General features: G+C 50.5%; 2 protein-coding genes across 3 annotated transcripts; one reads left to right on the top strand and one right to left on the bottom strand.

Annotated features, from left to right (window-relative positions):
- Window positions 1-1,672: 1,672 nt before the first annotated feature.
- On the bottom strand, window positions 1,673-6,392 carry med31 (mediator complex subunit 31). Its single transcript, XM_043718060.2, has 4 exons — window positions 6,175-6,392; window positions 5,052-5,126; window positions 3,855-3,951; window positions 1,673-2,290 (listed from the first exon to the last, which is right to left on the bottom strand). Exons 1-4 carry the CDS (start codon window positions 6,203-6,205, stop codon window positions 2,098-2,100), a joined length of 396 nt encoding a protein of 131 aa, XP_043573995.1. The 5' UTR covers window positions 6,206-6,392; the 3' UTR covers window positions 1,673-2,097.
- A 2,045-nt stretch (window positions 6,393-8,437) lies between these two features.
- LOC122563861 (uncharacterized) lies at window positions 8,438-18,166 on the top strand. Of its 2 annotated transcripts, XM_087977154.1 has the most exons (4): window positions 8,438-9,534; window positions 13,043-13,183; window positions 15,354-15,462; window positions 17,721-18,166. In XM_087977154.1, the coding sequence occupies exons 2-4, from the start codon at window positions 13,073-13,075 to the stop codon at window positions 17,990-17,992; spliced, it is 492 nt and encodes a 163-aa protein (XP_087833280.1). In that variant the 5' UTR covers window positions 8,438-9,534; window positions 13,043-13,072; the 3' UTR covers window positions 17,993-18,166. The 2 variants fall into 2 exon arrangements, with proteins under 2 accessions (XP_087833280.1, XP_087833282.1); XM_087977156.1 differs by lacking the exon at window positions 8,438-9,534 and having other exon boundaries at window positions 11,616-13,183.
- The last annotated feature ends 1,920 nt before the right edge of the window (window positions 18,167-20,086 follow it).

The following is a 20,086-nucleotide window of genomic DNA, read 5'->3' on the forward strand; positions in this document are numbered from 1 at the left end:
CCTGTCCCCACCAGTACTGTGCCCCAGTGTTATACAGTGACAGACCTGTCCCCACCGGTACTGTACCCCAGTGTTATACAGTGACAGACCTGTCCCCACCGGTACTGTACCCCAGTGTTATACAGCGACAGGCCTATCCCCACCGGTACTGTACCCCAGTGTTATACAGCGACAGACCCGTCCCCACCGGTACTGTCCCCCAGTGTTATACAGTGACAGACCTGTCCCCAACAGAACTGTACCCCAGTGCTATACAGTGACAGACCTGTCCCCACCAGTACTGTACCCCAGTGTTATACAGTGACAGACCTGTCCCCACCAGTACTGCACTCCAGTGTTATACAGTGACAGACCTGTCCCCACCGGTACTGTACCCCAGTGTTATACAGTGACAGACCTGTCCCCACCAGTACTGTACCCCAGTGTTATACAGCGACAGATCCATCCCCACCAGTACTGTACCCCAGTGTTATACAGTGACAGACCTGTCCCCACCAGTACTGTACCCCAGTGTTATACAGTCACAGACCCGTCCCCACCAGTACTGTACCCCAGTGTTATAGTGACAGACCTATCCCCCACCAGTACTGTACCCCAGTGTTATACAGTGACAGACCTGTCCCCACCAGTATTGTACCCCAGTGTTATATAGTGACAGATTTGTACCCACCAGTACTGACCCCCAGTGTTATACAGCGACAGACCTGTCCCCACCAGTACTGACCCCCAGTGTTATACAGTGACAGACCTGTCCCCACCAGTACTGACCCCCAGTGTTATACAGTGACAGACCTGTCCCCACCAGTACTGTACCCCAGTGTTATACAGTGACAGACCTGTCCCCACCAGTACTATACCCCAGTGTTATACAGTGACAGACCCGTCCCCACCAGTACTGTACCCCAGTGTTATAGTGACAGACCCTTCCCCACCAGTACTGTACCCCAGTGTTATACAGTGACAGACCCGTCCCCACCACTACTGTACCCCAGTGTTATACAGTGACAGACCCGTCCCCACCAGTACTGTACCCCAGTGTTATACAGTGACAGGCCTGTCCCCACCAGCACTGTACCCCAGTGTAATACAGTGACAGACCCGTCCCCACCAGTACTGTACCCCAGTGTTATACAGTGACAGACCTGTCCCCCACCAGTACTGTACCCTTGTTATACAGTGACAGGCCTGTCCCCACCAGTACTGTACCCCAGTATTATACAGCGACAGATCCATCCCCACCAGTACTGTTTCCCAGTGTTATACAGTGACAGACCTGTCTCCACCAGTATTGTACCCCAGTGTTATATAGTGACAGATTTGTACCCACCAGTACTGACCCCGTGTTATACAGCGACAGACCTGTCCCCACCAGTACTGACCCCCAGTGTTATACAGTGACAGACCTGTCCCCACCAGTACTGACCCCCAGTGTTATACAGTGACAGACCTGTCCCCACCAGTACTGACCCCCAGTGTTATACAGCGACAGACCTGTCCCCACCAGTACTGACCCCCAGTGTTATACAGCGACAGACCTGTCCCCACCAGTACTGACCCCCAGTGTTATACAGTGACAGACCTGTCCCCACCAGTACTGACCCCCAGTGTTATACAGTGACAGACCTGTCCCCACCAGTACTCTCTTTGCAAATTTTATACAGTCACAGAGACATTGTAGTAATCACTGGGTTTATTATTTCACAAACAACTCTAACACACATGTGTATCCTTGTGACATTACACTATTTATTCACATATTAAAAACTAACATTCCCATTGCAGCTGTGATCTGCTCTGTGCCATCTAAGTTAACTTTCCAGAATGAATCTTTATGAATTTAGCTTCTTCAGTCCAAGACGCAACTACATTAATGCTTCACATACAACAATCAGTCCAGGCCTGAATAGGAGACTCACAGCTCAATCCTGTCTGTTAATCTGTGCTCCATGTAAGAGAGATACAGAGGGGAGGATTGTCCTTGCATCTCCCTAGGACCTCCTCAATGCCACTGCATTAAATGTCTGTATATTATCACTTCAGGATCAGGCTTCCTCACACATCCTGTCAGGGTTCTCTCACCCCCAGGGTGCAATCCTCTCACTTGCTGGGTGTGATGTTCTGCTGTTGTTGCTCAGCTAGTGCTTGCTGCAGCCTCACTCGTTTCCGGGAATAATGCTGCCAGTGCAGTAGTTGCTGCTCATCGATGAACTTGGCACACTGCGCGTTGACCAGCTCCTTGCGGAAATGCTCATACTGCAGCAGCTCCAGCATGTGGAGGCACTGGGGATACCTGTCACACAGGCACAGACAGTGAGAGTTGAAACTTTATTGCTGGAACAGCACAGCAGGTCAGGCAGCATCCAGGGAACAGGAGATTCGACGTTTCGGGCACAGGCCCTTTCAACCTACAGACAGTGAGACACAGACTGGAATTGTGGATTGTATGGAGGGCTGGTGTAGGTTGCAAAGGGACATTGACAGGATGCAGAATTGGGCTAATAAGTGACAGATGGAGTTCCAACTGCAAAAGTGTGAAGTCATTCACTTTGGAAGGTCAGATTTGAATGCACAATACAGGGTTAAAGGCAGGATTCTCGGCTGTATGAAGGAACAGAAAGATCTTGGGGGTCCATGTACATAGTCCCTTCAAAGTTGCTACCCAAGTTGATAGGGTTGTTAAGAAGACATATAATGTGTTGGCTCTCATTAGCAGGGGGATTGAGTTTAAAAGCCGCGAGTTATGCTGCAGCTCTATAGAGCCCTGGTTAGACCACACTTGGAATATTGCGTTCAGTTCTGGTCATCTCATCACAGGGAGGATGTGAAAACTTTAGAGAGGGTGCAGAGGGGATTTACCAGGATGCTGCCTGGACTGAAGGGCATGCCTGAGGAAGAAAGGTGGAGCGAGCTAGGGCTTTTCTCATTGGAGCGAAGAAGGATGAGTTGACTTGATAGAGATGTACAAGAAGAGGAGAGGTATAGAGTGGATAGACAGAGGCTTTTTCCCAGGGTGGGAATGACTATCACAGGGGGCATAATAGGTGACTGGAGGAAGATTATGGTAAGATGTCAGAGGGAGGGTCTTTACACAGAGAATGGGGGGGGGTGTGGAATGCACTGCCAGCAGCGATATTAGAGCCAGATACATTGGGGACCTTTAAGCGACTCTTGGATAGGCACATGGATGATAGTACAATGAAGGGGATGTGGGTTAGTCTGATTTTAGAGTAGGATAAAAGGCTGGCACAACATCGATGGCCGAAGGGCCTGTACTGTTCTATGTTCTGATAGAGAGGTCTCGACAGAGGCTGCAGGGACAAGAGGAAAGCGTGGAGTAAGAGCGGGATAGAGAGTAGGGAATGGAAGGGAACTTCAGGAAACACTGGGGAAAACTTGCACAAATACTCTGTATCTAACCCCATGCTGGCCCTGTCCTGAGAGTGCTTGATGGGGGACAGTGTAGAGGGAGCTTTACTCTGTATCTAACCCCGTGCTATCCGTGTCCTGGGAGTGTTTGATGGGGACAGTGTAGAGGGAGCTTTACTCTGCATCTAACCCCATGCTGTCCCTGTCCTGGGAGTGTTTGATGAGGGACAGTGTAGAGGGAGCTTTACTCTGTATCGAACCCCGTGCTGTCCGTGTCCTGGGAGTGTTTGATGGGGGTGTTCCTCTCATTTCTGACAGATCGTGTTGGATAATTTGACTGAATGCATTTTACCCGAGTGAAGAGCCTTCAGGAGTGGAACGGATGGCAGTTGGGGTTATCCTGGATAATAATCTTGTGACACAGATCAAGGTGAAAAGCTATCCAATCCCCTTCCCTGGCAGAGGCATCACCTGGGGTGGATACTTACTTCAGGTACTTGGCATATTCCGGCTCCTTCCAGTACAGCAGATACTTGAAGTAATTGACAAATGTTCGGTCTCGGAAGTACCCTCGCTGTGCCAAAACTGCCACATCGAAAAAACAAAAAATGATTGTATTGTCACTAACACCACGGTAGTGTTAAAGAAAGAATGATACTGTTAACCAGGGAGGACCACCCCAGGACACAAGGGGAGGTGGTCCCTGTCACCATGGACATCACTTCACCAAGGTGAGTGGAACTATTATAGTCTTCAAGTACATTGCACCTGGTGCTGGGTTACACCTCACTGAAGCAGCCGGGTCTCTGTCTGCAACACTTTGGTGCTCAGTGCCTCCTACACTTCCCCTTCTACACCCAGGGCTCCTATACCAGGGGAGACTCACTTCCCTCTCAGTCAATCTCCATCCATGGGCCCAACTCTGTTTTGATCACAGACAATCTTTAAGAGACTGACAACGACATTGATCTGTTAACTGAGGCACAAAGGAGAGATACTCCTGTTGGGAGCTGAAATGAAGGTCAGTGATTTCAACATTTTTGCTGCAAACAGCATAGAACATAGAACATAGAACAATACAGCACAGAACAGGCCCTTCGGCCCACAATGTTGTGCCAAACATTTGTCCCAGCTTAAGCACCCATCCATGTACCTATCCAATTGCCGCTTAAAGGTCACCAAAGATTCTGACTCTATCACTCCCACAGGCAGCGCATTCCATGCCCCCACCACTCTCTGGGTAAAGAACCCACCCCTGACATCTCTCCTATACCTTCCACCCTTCACCTTAAATTTATGTCCCCTTGTAACACTCTGTTGTACCTGGGGAAAAAGTTTCTGACTGTCTACTCTATCTATTCCTCTGATCATCTTATAAACCTCTATCAAGTCACCCCTCATCCTTCTCCGTTCCAACGAGAAAAGGCCTAGCACTCTCAACCTATCCTCGTACGACCTATTCTCCATTCCAGGCAACATCCTGGTAAATCTTGTCTGCACCCTCTCCAAAGCTTCCACATCTTTCCTAAAGTGAGGCGACCAGAACTGCACACAGTACTCCAAATGTGGCCTAACCAAAGTCCTGTACAGTTGCAACATCACTTCACGACTCTTGAATTCAATCCCTCTGCTAATGAACGCTAAGCAACTTTACAATTACCCAGGAGGATCCCACTGACACTTACAGTTCAGGTAGTTTGGGTTCGCCAGACACTGTACAAACTCCAGCTCCACCTGAAATCGCAGTTTTGCCTGTTCCTCTGATATAATGAGGGGGAGAGAGAGAAAAAGGACACGTTACTTGTCACCTGATGGCACAATTTCAACCCAAGTCATTACATATAAAATATAAAGTAAAATGATTTTTGATTGAGAATGGCTGAAGTCAGACAGACAAGTCGAGTTGAGACCTCAGTCAGATCAGCCACGGTCTTATTGAATGGCAGAGTATGCTTGAGCAGTCAAATGACCGCTTTCTACAGCTATGATCTGGGAGAGGATAGTTTGGTGATGGGAGATGAGGTCGGGGTTAAGGGGGCATTGGGAGGAGGTGTCTGAGAGTTGGCGCTTGTCTTCATCAGTGTAGAGGTCGGTGCGCCAAACTACCACTGCGCCCCCTTGTCTGTTGGTTTGATGATGATGTTTGGGTTGGAGCGGAGGGACTGAAGGGCTGCGCATTGCAAAGGTGAGAGGTTGGAGTGGGTGAGGGAGGTTGACAGGTTGAGGCGGTCTATGTCACAGCAGCATTTGGAAATGAAGTAACAGACCAGCACAGGGTGTCCAGGTGGATGGGTTGTGCTGGAGGTGGGAGAAGGAGTCCTTAAGGGAGGTGGGAGTCTGGATGGAAAAAGTGGGCGCGGAGGTGGAGGAAGAAATGTTCAAGGTCGCAACGTCACAGTCCTCACTTTCTCCACAGTCTCAATTAATACCAAAACAAACCCATCGAATCTACACAGCCAATCACTCGAGAGGTTTAATCTCCTCCTTTCGTCATTATTACCTTTAGCCAATTAGCAGCAAAATCTCCTTTTTCCCAGTATCAAGACCCTCACTTCCGCCCCGCTCAGCCACAGGGTCACACACTTCCGCCCCGCTCAGCCACAGGGTCACACACTTCCGCCCCGCTCAGCCACAGGGTCACACACTTCCGCCCCGCTCAGCCACCGGGTCACACACTTCCGCCCCGCTCAGCCACAGGGTCACACACTTCCGCCCCGCTCAGCCACAGGGTCACACACTTCCGCCCCGCTCAGCCACAGGGTCACACACTTCCGCCCCGCTCGCAAGCCATTGACTTCCGCTCCTCACCTGTCTCCATGGCGGTTGCTGCGGCCGCCATTGTTTGTTTCGTTTCTCCACCTCCCGCTCAAACAGATTCGGTGTTAACAACAACTTCAATTAACCAGGTCCGACCCGTCTCTTTATCGGTACTAGTTACAGCACTTTCTCGTCAATTCAATCACCAGAACGGATAGAACTAACCAGCTGCACGCAAACCTCTCGCTGCTCCCGGCGGCCGCTTCCAAATGAAGAGCATCCGGAAGAGGTGATGCCGCCCCCTGGGCTGGAGGACCATCAGGAAGAGGTGATGCCGCCACCTGGGCTGGAGGACCATCAGGAGGAGATGGTGCTGCCCCCTGGGCTGGAGGACCATCAGGAGGAGGTGGTGCTGCCCCCTGGGCTGGAGGACCATCAGGAGGAGGTGGTGCTGCCCCCTGGGCTGGAGGACCATCAGGAGGAGGTGATGCCGCCACCTGGGCTGGAGGACCATCAGGAGGAGGTGGTGCTGCCTCCTGGGCTGGAGGACCATCAGGAGGAGGTGATGCCGCCCCCTGGGCTGGAGGACCATCAGGAGGAGATGGTGCTGCCCCCTGGGCTGGAGGACCATCAGGAGGAGGTTGTGCGGCCCCCTGGGCTGGAGGACCATCAGGAGGAGGTGATGCCGCCCCCTGCGCTGGAGGACCAGCAGGAATCGGTGGTGCTGCCCCCTGGGCTGGAGGATCATCAGGAGGAGGTGGTGCTGCCCCCTGGGCTGGAGGATCATCACGAGGAGGTTGTGCTGCCCCCTGGCCAGGAGGACCATCAGGAGGAGGTGGTGCTGCCTCCTGGGCTGGAGGACCATCAGGAGGAGGTGATGCCGCCCCCTGGGCTGGAGGACCATCAGGAGGAGATGGTGCTGCCCCCTGGGCTGGAGGACCATCAGGAGGAGGTTGTGCGGCCCCCTGGGCTGGAGGACCATCAGGAGGAGGTGATGCCGCCCCCTGGGCTGGAGGACCAGCAGGAATCGGTGGTGCTGCCCCCTGGGCTGGAGGATCATCATGAGGAGGTGGTGCCGCCCCCTGGGCTCGAGGACCATCAGGAGGAGGTTGTGCTGCCCCCTGGGCTGGAGGACCATCAGGAGGAGGTGATGCTGCCCCCTGGGCTGGAGGACCATCAGGAGGAGGTGGTGCTGCCCCCTGGGCTGGAGGATCATCAGGAGGAGGTGGTGCTGCCCCCTGGGCTGGAGGACCATCAGGTGGAGGTGGTGCTGCCCCCTGGGTTGGAGGGTCATCAGGAGGCGGTTGTGCGGCCCCCTGGGCTGGAGGATCATCACGAGGAGGTTGTGCTGCCCCCTGGCCAGGAGGACCATCAGGAGGAGGTTGTGCGACCCCCTGGGCTGGAGGACCATCAGGTGGAGGTGGTGCTGCCCCCTGGTCAGGAGGCTCATCAGGAGGAGGTGGTACTGCCCCCCTCATCAGGAGGAATGTCAGGAGGAGCTGGTGCTGCCCCCTGGGCTGGAGGATCATGAGGAGGAGGTTGTGTGGCCCCTTGGGCTGGAGGACCATCAGGTGGAGGTGGTGCTGCCCCCTGGTCAGGAGGACCATCAGGAGGCGGTGGTACTGCCCCCTTCAGGAGGACTGTCAGGAGGAGCTGGTGCTGCCCCCTGGGCTGGAGGATCACTAAGAGGAAGTGTTGCTACCCCCTAGGCTGGCGGTCCAACAGGCGGAGGTAGTGCTGCCCCCTGGGCTGGAGGACCATCAGGTGGAACTGGTGCTGCCACCTTGGCTGGAGGATCACTAGGAGGTGGTGGTGCTGCCCCCTGGGCTGGATGATCATTATGAGGTGGAACTGCTGCCCTCTAGGATGAAGGATCACTAGGAGGAGGTGGTGCTGCCCCCTGATCTGGAGGACCAGCAGGAGGAGGTGGTGCTGCCCCTTTGGATGGAGGACTATCATGAGGAGGTGGTGCTGCCCCCTGGGCTGGAGGACCATCAGGAGGAGGTGGTGCTGCTCCTTTGGATGGAGGACCATCACGAGAAGGTGGTGCTGCCCCCTGGGTTGGAGGACCATCACGAGAAGGTGGTGCTGCCCCCTGGGCTCGAGGACCATCAGGAGGAGGTGGTGCTGCCCCCTGGGCTCGAGGACCATCAGGAGGAGGTGGTGCTGCCCCCTGGGCTCGAGGACCATCAGGAGGAGGTGGTGCTGCCCCCTGGGTTGGAGGACCATCAGGAGGAGGTGGTGCGGCCCCCCCCCCCCTCCCGGGCTGGAGGGTCACTAGAGGTAGTGCTGCTGCCCCCTGGGATGGAGGAGTGTCCCCGGGGAAGGAGCGGGAAGTTATGCCGATCAGAGGAATCCTGTTGTAGGAGAATCTGGGGTTGGGATGATTGCATTACTGCCCTGACCATGTGGAGAAGTTTAGAGAATGTGGTGAACACAGGCTCAGGGTCTGCTGCAGAGGAGACACATTCTCGGGAAAGGTTAGGGAATCAATGGATCTGGGGAAATGACAAGGAACTGGGGCTAAAGGTTATCAGATCAGCCATCATCTGCATTGAGTTATAACCTCCTTTCCCATCCCCGACTCCATTCCCAGCCCCTCCCCCTCCCTTCCACTGCTCCTGGCCAACTACCGGATTCATTCCTCCCATCGGCCAACCAGATCGTACCCTGTACCTATCTTCACCTTCCCCCACTTCCCCACCCTGACCCCACCACCCCCTTTATCTGCAGTTCGCTCCACACCCACCCCCAGTCCTGAAGAAGGGTTACATTCGAAACGTTGACTTCACCTCCTGATGGTGCCTGGCTTGCTGCGTTTTCCCACCCTCCTCTGTCTCTCATTGAGTAGTGGAGCACACTTGATGGGTTGAATGGCCTCCTTCTGCTCCTATGCCCATGTGATCCAAAATAGGATAGGGATAATTCCAGATGCTGTTGTGTTTGAGGTATGTGAAGCTCTGAAACTGAGCCTGAATGCCAAATATTTACCCCTTGTAGTGATTGGAACCACGTGGATCTTGTTGACTATGAGATCCTTGATTGGGGTTGTTAACCTGGGCCAATCAGGAACCCATGGCTGACCAATATAATCAGAGGATTTAGAATCTCCTCAGGCAGGGGACTGACTCTGATCTAGCTAGCTACAGTCAGTGTACAAGTAAATTAAGAGTGACTTGATGATGGGATACTGGCTTCTGTGCAGTTATTTCGAACCCCCCCCCCCCCCCCCCCGCCTCAACCTCTTCCTCTCCACAGAAGTTGTCAGAATGTTTGCTGCATTTTCACCTTCTACCTTTGGAATCCACGCCCTTCCCATATCTTAAATCCCACCTCTTTGGATTTTATTATCGTCTCCTGCTCTGCGTTGAAGTTTTCGATTAGGCCTAAGGAAGATTTCGGACATTGAAGGTACTTGCTTTAATAAATTGTGGCAAAATGTTTTATGGCTTGTCTGGTTTTGAGGCATTAGTATTTTGGATGTGACTCAGGCACCTCATGTTCTCATGTCAAGGGAGCTGATCACTGACACAGTGACTTACTGGGTTCAGATTGGAATTAATCTAATCTACTGAGACACACCCACCAAGTATGTGAGCAGCACAACAGAGGTTATTTGGATCGTTCCCGATTCTTGAACGAATAAAATTAAGGTTCGCTTTTTCAGAGAGGGTGCCGAACTGACACAGGACAGTCACCTCACAGAGTGTTTAGCATTTTTGCCTTCATTGCTCAGACTATTGAGTATGGGAGTTGGGACGTCATGTTGAAGTTATACCGCATGTAGGTTGAGACCCCTTCTGGAATACTGTGTACAGTTCTGGTTGCCCTGTTGTAAGAAGGATATTATTAAATTAAAGAGGGTTCAGAAAAGAGTTAAAAGCAGAGGCTGGGACCTTTTTCCCTGGGGCGTTGAAGGTTCAGAGTGACCTTATAGAGGTTTATAAGATCATGAGGGGCATAGACAAAGTGTCTTTTTCCTAGGGTGGGGGTGTTCAAAACTAGGGGGCATATTTTTGAGGTGAGAAGAGAAAGGTTTAAAAGGGACCTGAGGGGCAACTTTTTCACACAGAGGGCGGTTCATTGTGAAATGTGTATCCTGGCCCCCCACATACTGTCATAGAGATATACAACACAGAAACAGAACCTTCGGTCCAACTCGTTCATACCGACCAGATATTCTAAATCAATCTAGTCCCATTTGCCACCACGTGGGCCATTTCCTTTACTATTCATATACCCATCCAGATGCCTTTTAAATGCTGAAATTGTACCAGCCTCCACCACATCCTCTGGCAGCTCATTCCATACACGCACCACCCTCTGTGCGAAAAAGTTGCCCCTTAGGTCCCTTTTAAATCTTTCCCCTTTCACCTTAAACTTATACCCTCTAGTTCTGGACTGCCCCACCCTATCCATGACCCTCATGATTTTATAAACCTCTATAAGGTCACCCCTCAGCATCCAATGCTCCAGGGAAAACAGCCCCAGTCTATTCAGCCTCTCCCAAAAGCTCAAACCCTCCAGCCCTGGCAACATCCTTGTAAATCTTTTCTGAACCCTTTCAAGTTTCACAACATCCTTCCTATAGGAGGGAGACCAGAATTGCACACAGTATTCCAAAAGTGGCCTAACCAATGTCCTGTACAGCTCCAACATGACCTCCCAACTCTTATACTTAATACTCTGACCAATAAAGGAAAGCCTTCTTCACTATCACCACTTTCCTGCCTGTTGCCTATTAACCCTACACATTGTTGTTTTCACATTCAGAAGAAACATTAAGGTGCAGGAGGAGGCCATTTGGCACATCATATCTGCACTGTCTCCTCAAATGAACAATTATACCAGTCTCAACTTAACCTGCCTTCTGTACATTCTCAGACAGTGCGTTTGTAGAATCCCTGCAGTGTGGAAGTAGGCCATTCACCCATCAAGTCCACACTAACCCTCTGAAGAGCATCCTAAACAGATCCATCCACTACTCTAACCCTGCACTCCCCACGGCCAACCCACCCTGACCTGCACATCCCTGGGCACGGCCAACCCACCCTGACCTGCACATTCCTGGGCACTACGGGGACAATTTCCCATGGCCAATCCACCCTAACCTGCACATCCCTGGGCACAACCAATCCACCCTGACCTGCACATCCTGGGCATGGCCAATCCACCCTGACCTGCACATCCCTGGGCACGGCCAACCCACCCTAACCTACACATCCCTGGGCACTATGGGACAATTTCCCACGGCCAACCCACCCTGACCTGCACATCCCTGGGCACTACGGGACAATTTAGTATGGCCAATCCACCCTGACCTGCACATCCCTGGACACTATGGGCTCAATTTAGCACGGCCAATCCACCCTAACCTACACATCCCTGGGCACTATGGGACAATTTCCCACGGCCAACCCACCCTGACCTGCACATCCCTGGGCACTACGGGACAATTTAGTATGGCCAATCCACCCTGACCTGCACATCCCTGGACACTATGGGCTCAATTTAGCATGGCCAATCCACCCTGACCTGCACATCTTTGGACTGTGGGAGGAAACCGGAGCACCCGGAGGAAACCCACACAGACACGGGGAGAATGTGCAAACTCCACACAGACAGTTGCCTGAGGGTGGAATCAAACCCAGGTCCCTGGTGTTGGGAGGCAGCAGTGCTAACCACTGAACCACCGTGCTGCCCATTCGGTGCGTGAAAACATTGCGCCTTGCATTACTTTTGTTTCTTTCACTAATTACTTGGAGAATCCTTGTGATTAAATATGATTCAGCGTCTTGCTCTTGCACGCAATCAGCTGCAGCTATCTACAGGGTGCAGTTTAATGTGTATTTATGCTTTGAGCCTGCAATTTGGACAGAAATTACCCTGTGTTTTATTTTAATGTACTCAGCTGAGCACATACCTCACCACCCTATTTGACCCTGAGTTGAACCTCTGCCCTCATGCCCTGTCTGTTATTGATTTCTACTCCTGAAACCTTCCCCCCCCCCCCACCCCGGGGGTTGCCCTATCTGCTGCTGAACCCCTCATCTGTGCCGTACTCACCTCTAACCTTAACTATCCCGTGAATTCTCCTCACCAGCCTCCATCTTCCTCAACTTATCTGATACACTGCTGCCCACATCTAACTCTCACTGCTCCCTGTCCTTGCTGTCCTACATTAGCTCCCAGTTCAATAAATTCTAAACATTCACATCCTTGTTTACAAATCCTTCAGTGGTCTCACCTCTGGTTATCTGTGTGATGTCCTGCATTAGCGGCAGAGTGCTCCTCCTGTGCTGATTTTAATTGTTCCAGCACTGGTGGCCTTGTCAAGGGCCCTGAGCTCCATACCACCCCTTTCCCAAACCATTCCGATTTCCGATCCTGTAAGATCCTGTTCAAAGATACTGCTTGGTTTTTCAGTCACCTATCCTGACATCTCAGGCTCTGTTTGCTGTATCATTTCTGTAAGGTTCTATGGGGAGGTTTATCTGATGGGGACCCACAGGACAATAGCAGAGTGTTGTTTGGCTCAGTGTGTGTCTCTGACTTTGCTTTATGTCTGGATGTTTCTCTCTATCTCTTGCTTTCTTTCTGTCATTCTCTCTACTTCACTTTCTCTCCCTTCCTCTCTCTCTTTCTCTCTTTTTCCATTTTTTTGTTTCTCTATCTCGCGCTCTCTTTCTCACTCTCTTTTTCTCTCTTACTGTCTTTCTCTAGCTCTCTCTATTTCTGGCTCTCTCTCTCTCCTCTCTATCTTTTCTCCCTCTCTCTCTCTCTCTGCAGATCACCAACATTCCTCATGTGCTTTCATGTATCCTGGACTGGTCCCCTGTAGATTCCTGCAGTGAGTGTTAACATGTTTCTCCTCACCAATCCCTTCTGACACAATGTTAAGATCCTGTTCTCCCCTCAGTTCCACGTGGAAGTCCTCGCTGCTGAGAGAATGGAGCTTGTGATCCTGTGGATTCGAAAGAGTTTTAACTTAGTGCAAGACCGGAGTTCAGACAGCACTGAGCAGCAGATGGCAGAGAATCGGAACCAGATCCTGTTGCTGGTAATAAGCACTGAGTGATTCTTTTATATAAAGTTTATAAGTTGGAAGGATGGTTTATATATATCTAAAACATTAATTTGATCAACAATCCATGGTATTGCTGAACAGAGAGAGAGAGAGAGACATGTGGATGAAATCTCTTGTGTTGCTCCCATCAGGATCCACACACAAGAGTGCCACATTTCAAGCAATCACTGCAATTTGCTGATTGGCTGGCAGGTTGATTCTGATTGGCTGAGGCATGGTGATGAAGAAAGCAATAAGCAACTGGTCACTCCCCAAACCCCTGAAAGGGGCAAGTTCCCCTTAAGAATAGGTCCCTGCAATTGAGCGTATATCACTTCTGGCATATGAGAATGAGCCACATAACAATCAACTGGTTATCTTAAACTGGTTCTTAGTGTAATGGTTAGCTCACTCAGAATTGTTTGGTTAGTGCTATCTCATTACACAAGCACATCGAACAGCAGATTTGTTTGTCATGTCCTGTCAGTGCAGGCTGGTCGAGCCCCAGTCTCTGTCTAATACAAAGAGCTGAAGGAGCAGGCTGTATAATTTGGTTAGCCCCATTGCTGGGTTAAGGTTGGGGTTAGGGTCCCTCTCTAACTGTCTCTGGCTTTTCAGTGAGGATCAGGTTGCCATTACCAGTCACTGCATGTTTGCAAAGCAACCTGAGAAAGTGGGAGCTGCGCCCACAGGGAATGGTCCACGTAGATCCCGCTGTTATACTGAAAGGGGATAAACACGAGGAAGAAAACATTAAAAGGAGATGGTGAGAGGGTGGGAGACGTGTGTGGGGGCTTGTGTATAGCAGGAACACCATCAAGGAGTAGATGGGCTGAATGGTCTGTTTCTGTGTTGTAGAATGTCAGAAGTCCCATGCCACCAGGTTATAGTCCAACAGACACTGCAGCTGATGAAGGGGCAGCGCTCTGAAAGCTTGTGATTTCAATAAACCTGTTGGACTATAACCTAGTGTCATGTGACTTCTGACCTTGTCCACCCCAGTCCAACACTGACCCCTCCACATCTGTGTTGTAGATACATCATGAATTTGCATATACGTATTAAGCAGCGATCATAAACATCCATGTATGGTTTAGTGCATCTGTAATGTTTTATAACCCCCTTTCAGAACTTTTATATCTCTCTCCACATCAGTGTTTTCATTTCTTCAGTCTCACTGAGTAATTGTGACACCTTGTCTTCACCCCTGACCCTGCTCTGTGATAGCACACTGTGTGCCTACACTGTCGTCCAGCTCATTAATCTGCCCTGAGCCTGGGACCAGGCGTCCCCCCGTGACCCAGTTTGTATTCAGTTCAACAACTGGTCTGCGAGAGTGTTGTGACCAATGGTGGTGCTGCCTGGATTGAATGTGTCCAGTCTAAAGAGCTGAAGATGAGATATGAGCTTCTGTCTGTGTCTGTGTGTGTGAGAGACACTGGCTTTCATCTCGGAGATGTTCCCACACTCCCTGACCCTTTTCCTTGCTGGCTGTTTCCATCACATGACGTGTGTCGATGACAAAACCTGGCATCAATCTACACAAATACATTGGTCAAGTACAGAGTGGCTATTTATAATTAGACACTGAGGTGGGATTAGCTGTCTTTCAGTGTTTGCCCGGTAATTACAATGCAATCATTGTACAAACACCCGCAGATCACTCTGAGAAGGGACATTACCATTCCAAACAGAGCCACACCATGAAAGGCTTCAATCTGGATCTTTCCGAAAGCAGCAGTGACCCCAAACAACACAGGACCAGCTCCTCATTCCTCACAGCTTTCACTTCAGCACTGCACTCCTGTTCCCTTCCAGAGTTACCCTCCTACACATTAACCATTATCGTGGGCTCATCAGAGTAGATACAGAGTAAAGCTCCTTCAACTCTTAAACTCAAAGTATAGCCCCTTGAAACTGTCCCCACTCTCAGGACAGGGTCAGCATGGGGGTTAGATACAGGGTAAAGCTCCCTCTACACTGTTCCCCCATCAAACACTCCCGGGACAGGGACAGCACGGAGTTAGATACAGGGTAAAGCTCCCTCTACACTGTCCCCATCAAACCCTCCCGGGACAAGATCTGAGTTGGAGCCAGAGTGGTACAGATGAGCTGGAGCTCACCTTCCTGTCTTTGCCCTAACAATGTCTCCATGTTGTTTCAGGATGTCCGGAGTACGGCTGAATACGAGGTCAGCCACTTACAGGGAGCCATTCGCATTGACCCAGACACCAGTGACATGGATCATCTGACCAAGGAGCTGGGCCTGGCAGGTAGGGGGCAGTCTAATGCCCATCCCGGGGCTCCTGTCCCCTCTGGCTCTCTGCTTTGTAGACAGGCCTCCAGCCTGGGAGAGTGCATGGGGTTAGAGTGCACACTCTCTGCAACAGAGCAGATGGGGTCCCAGGCCAGAGTCTGAAGAGGATATCCTGAGTTCCTCATGACACTATGTTGTGCTGCCCCTTTCCGATTCTGACTGTCCTTCCCTTCTCCAGCCTGAGGTCTTGTACTTTCCCCTCTTTCTCTCTCTCTCTCTCCATCTCTTCTGTCTCCCTGTTCCTTTCTTTCATTTGTTTCCCAGTTGAATAGGGTGTTTTGCCTTGGAGAGAGAGCTCGTGTGTTTATCTAAACGGGATCTCTGTTTCTCCCAGATAACTCCTTTCTTTAAGAGTTACAGTAACAGACAGAGTTCTGTGATAATATCCAGGACATTATCTGTCCTCACGGTGGTCAACAAAGGCTTTTCTGCTCAGTGTCTCCTCGGGGTTTACAAAATCTCTCTGACCTCTCTTTTTTCCAATCTCTTCCCCATTGTCTCTGTTGGAAATAAGGAGGGAGACCTAGCGGTTCAGGTACATAATTCTTTGCAAGTTCATCACAGGTAGGCTGGATGGTTAAGAAGGCACTTTGGAATGGTTGCTCAGACCGTTGAGTGTAGGAGTTGGGGTGTCATGTTGATGTTGTACAGGACGTTGGTGAGACCACTTCTGATGTACAGTGTGCAGTTCTGGTCGCTCTGCTATAGGAAGGATATGATTAAACTGGGGAGAGTTCAGAAAAGATGTACCAGAATGTTGCCAGGACTGGAGGGTATGAGTTATAGGGAGAGGCTGGATAGGGTGGGATTTGTTTCACTGGAATGTAGGAGGTTTAGAAATGACCTTATTGTGGTTTTGTAAAATCATGAGGGGCATGGTTAAATTGAACAACAAAGGTATTTTCCTGAGGGTGGGGGATTTCAAAACGAGAGGGCATATGTTTAAAGTGAGAGGAGAAAGATTTAAAAGGGACCTGAGGGGCAACCTTTTCACACAGAGGGTGGTTCATGTGTGGAATAAACTGCCAGAGGAAGTGGTCGATACAACATTTAAGAGATTTGGACAGGTACATAAATAAGAAAGGTTTAGAGGGATATGGGCCAAACGCAGGCAAGTGGGACTAGTTTAGTTTGGAAAACTTTTACGTCATGCTCTAACACTCTATGACTCATTCCTCACCTCTCTCTCCTTCTCCTCACATCTCTCCCCATCCCTTTCTCCCTTCCTCTTGCTCACTCCCTTCATTCGCTCCCCATCCACTTTCCACTTTCATTTCCTCAGTCCCTTCTTTTTCACACCTAATTTTCTCCTTTGTCTCTTCTTTGTCTCTCCATCAAACTGCACAATCTCACCCGCGTTCACCCCCCTCGTCTGCTCACGAATCTTCACCCCCCTCGTCTGCTCCCCTTCCTCTCCTCCATCCTGCTCTGCCTTTGACTCCTTCCTCCTCCCTCTCACCAACTCCTAATGATCTTCCTCCCTTGTGATTCCCCTCCAAGCTCACTCCCTCACCTTTCCTCCGACTCCCTGACATTCCCCCCCTCCTCTTCTGCTGCTGCCTCTTCCTTTCCCCGGCTGAGTGGAGAGACAGTCTGAGGTCAAACAGCAACTGATTCTGGGCAGATTGGGATCATGGAGGAGACCGTAGGTGTGAGCATTAAGGACTGGGGAACCAGTCAGATTTGGGATCCAGGGTGGGTCGGTTTGGTAGCTCCAGTGGGATTAGAGATCCAGAGGAGACATTGCCTTTAGGAATCCATAGAGACAGTGGGTTTGAAGATTCTGTAAGATTGAGCATCCAGGAAAACAGTAGGATTAAGATCTGGAAGAACAGTGGGTTTAAGGGATCCAGTGGGATTGGGGATCCATGGAGGCAGTGGAATTGAGGATCCAGTTGGATTGGAAGATCCAAGAAAACAGTGGGTTTTGGGGATCCAGTGGGATTGGGGAGCCATGGAGGCAGTGGAGTTGAGAATCCAGTGGGATTGGAAGATCCAAGAAAACAGTGGGTTTGGGGCCTCCAATGGGATTGAGGATCCAGGGATGGAGTGGGATTGAAGGGCATGTTAGGGGTGATTGATCGGAAGGGAACCTGGTGGTTTTCCACAGCTTGCTGCCAACGCTGATATTTTCTTGGAGTCTACAGCTGTCCTGATAATGGCTTTACTCGTCATCCTACACCGGGATTTCTTTGGTTTTTCTGTCGTTTGCAGATTGTAACGAGGAGAGGGAGGTGATCTGTTATTGCACTGTGGGATATCGCTCGTCCAAAGTGGCACAGAAGCTGTTGGAGTTTCTGGCGAGTAATGCTGGGCAGACTCTGCGCAGGTCACTGAGAGTCTACAACCTGGAGGGGGGGCTGGTGAAATGGGCCAATGAAGGGAAGCCCATGGTGGACTGCAAGGAGCAGCCAACGAGCCTTGTCCATCCGTACAGTAGCATGTGGGCCTACCTGGTAAAGCCAGAGTTCCGGGCCAATATCTGAGCCAGTTACACAGAGTTCCAGCTGTGTGGTTCATCAGGAAATTACACCAGACACTCCACGGCAACAAATGAGAATGTTAACATGGCGTTAATCGGACTTTATTAGACTCTGCTAATGTTGTACTGTGATTCATTTCTTCTGATTATTAAAATTAACTGTTGCTTGTTAACTGACTCTCAGTTTAAAAGAGAAAGGAGAGTATTACTTTGAGGCAGGCTGTTTATTTTACAGGTGTACTGCAGATCTGAGTACTGCAGATGCTGGAGATTAGGGTCAAGATTAGAGTGGTGCTGGAAAAGCACAGCAGGTCGGGCAGCATCCGAGGAGCAGGAAAATCGACATTTCAGGCATAAGCCCTTCATCAGGAACGGGCTTGATGAAACCCTCCTGATGAAGGGCTTTTGCCCGGAACGTCGATTTTCCTGCTCCTCAGATGCTGCCTGCCCTGCTGTGTTTTCCCAGCACCACTCTAACCTTGTTTATTTTAAAGCTAAATTTTAATGTGATGGCAGCTGAACGAAGCAAGACCTTTCTGCAATGATCAGTTTGAACCACAAACCTGATTTAAAGATATTGCAACCCAGTCAGTGTCAGGGAATTGGATTTAAACAATACCATCTCGCTCATTACCGGGGTAATGAAGCCTATCCTGTGGGGGCTGCTGGGCTCGGAGGGACCCAGGATCCATTGGAGTTGAGAAGGATGAGAGATGATGGCTTTGAAACATATCTGATTCCAAGGGGGCCTCACAGGGCACAGACTGAGTGTTCATTAGCCCTTCACCCAGAGCTGGGGGGTTAGCTAAAACAAAGAGCACACTCTCCGAATAAGGGGTCTGCCATTTAAAACCAGGGCTGGGGAATTTCTTCTCTCAGGGCATTGTTAATGTGAACAGTGGAAGTGTACCGATATTTAAACAACATGTTCCAGTTTGTTCTAACACAACCAGCAGCTGAGACTAGTATCCCAGAGACAGGGACGTGAGCACAGTACCACAACCATTAATTATATTCAGGGTGGTTATTGGTAAGACTGGAAGAGCCAGTTGAAAGGGGTCAGAAAAGATTTACAAGGATGTTGCCAGGGCTGGAGGATCTGAGCTACAGGGAGAGGCTGAACAGGCTGGGGCTGTTTCCCTGAATCTGAGGGGTGACCTTATACAGGTTTATAAAACCATGAGGGGCATGGATAGGGTAATTAGGCAAAGTCTTTACCCTGGGGTCGGGGAGTCCAGAACTAGAGGACATAGGTTTAGGGTGAGAGGGGAAAGATATAAAAGGGACGTAAAGGGCAATGTTTTCATGCAGAGGGTGGTACGTGTATAGAATGAGCTGCCAGAGGAAGGAGGAATAGCCAGGCAGGAGGCTGGAAGAACACAGCAAGCCAGGCAGCATCAGGAGGTGGAGAAGGCAATGTTTCGGGTGTACCCCTTCTTCAGGGCTGGGGGGTGGGTGTGGGGGGGAGCTGCAGATAAAGGGAGTGGGGGGGGGGAAGGGTGGTGAAGTGGGGATAGGTGAAGACAGGTAGAGGGTACAACCTGGTTGGACAATGGGAAGAATGAATCCAGTTGGTGGCAGGGAGTATAGGGAGAGAGGGGGAGGGCCTGGGAAGGGAGACAGGGAATGCGAAGGGAGCTTATTTGAAATTGGAGAACGCAATGTTGAGCCCTCTGGGTTGGAGGCTGTCCAGGAGGAAGATGAGGTGTTGTTCCTCCAATTTGTGGTTTGGTTCGTTGTGGCAATGGAGGAGGCCAAAGATGGTCATGTTGGAAAGGGAGTGGGATGGGGAATTAAAATGGGCGGTGACTAGGAGGGCCAGTCAGCCCCTGCAGGCCCGACTGAGATACACTGTTGTTAAAATACAACACAAGAAAGAAGAACTTAGAACACCTTAACTCCATTGGCAACCATAAGTGTATAATAGATATAGTAATACTAACATCCCATAAATACACCCTTTGGCAAAAAGGCAAATTCAGAAAGAGATTTTGTTTCATTTTACAATCTAACTGTCAAGGAAGAACGCTCCCAGTTTATCGAGGGAAAAGGAGCTTCCACTGCTTCATGCCAACAACAGCAACTGCTTAAAGCTAAC

Source organism: Chiloscyllium plagiosum, unplaced genomic scaffold, assembly GCF_037043375.1.
Source record: "Chiloscyllium plagiosum isolate Xiang-an unplaced genomic scaffold, Cpla_swu_hap1 HiC_scaffold_31, whole genome shotgun sequence".
Classification (NCBI taxonomy): domain Eukaryota; kingdom Metazoa; phylum Chordata; class Chondrichthyes; order Orectolobiformes; family Hemiscylliidae; genus Chiloscyllium; species Chiloscyllium plagiosum.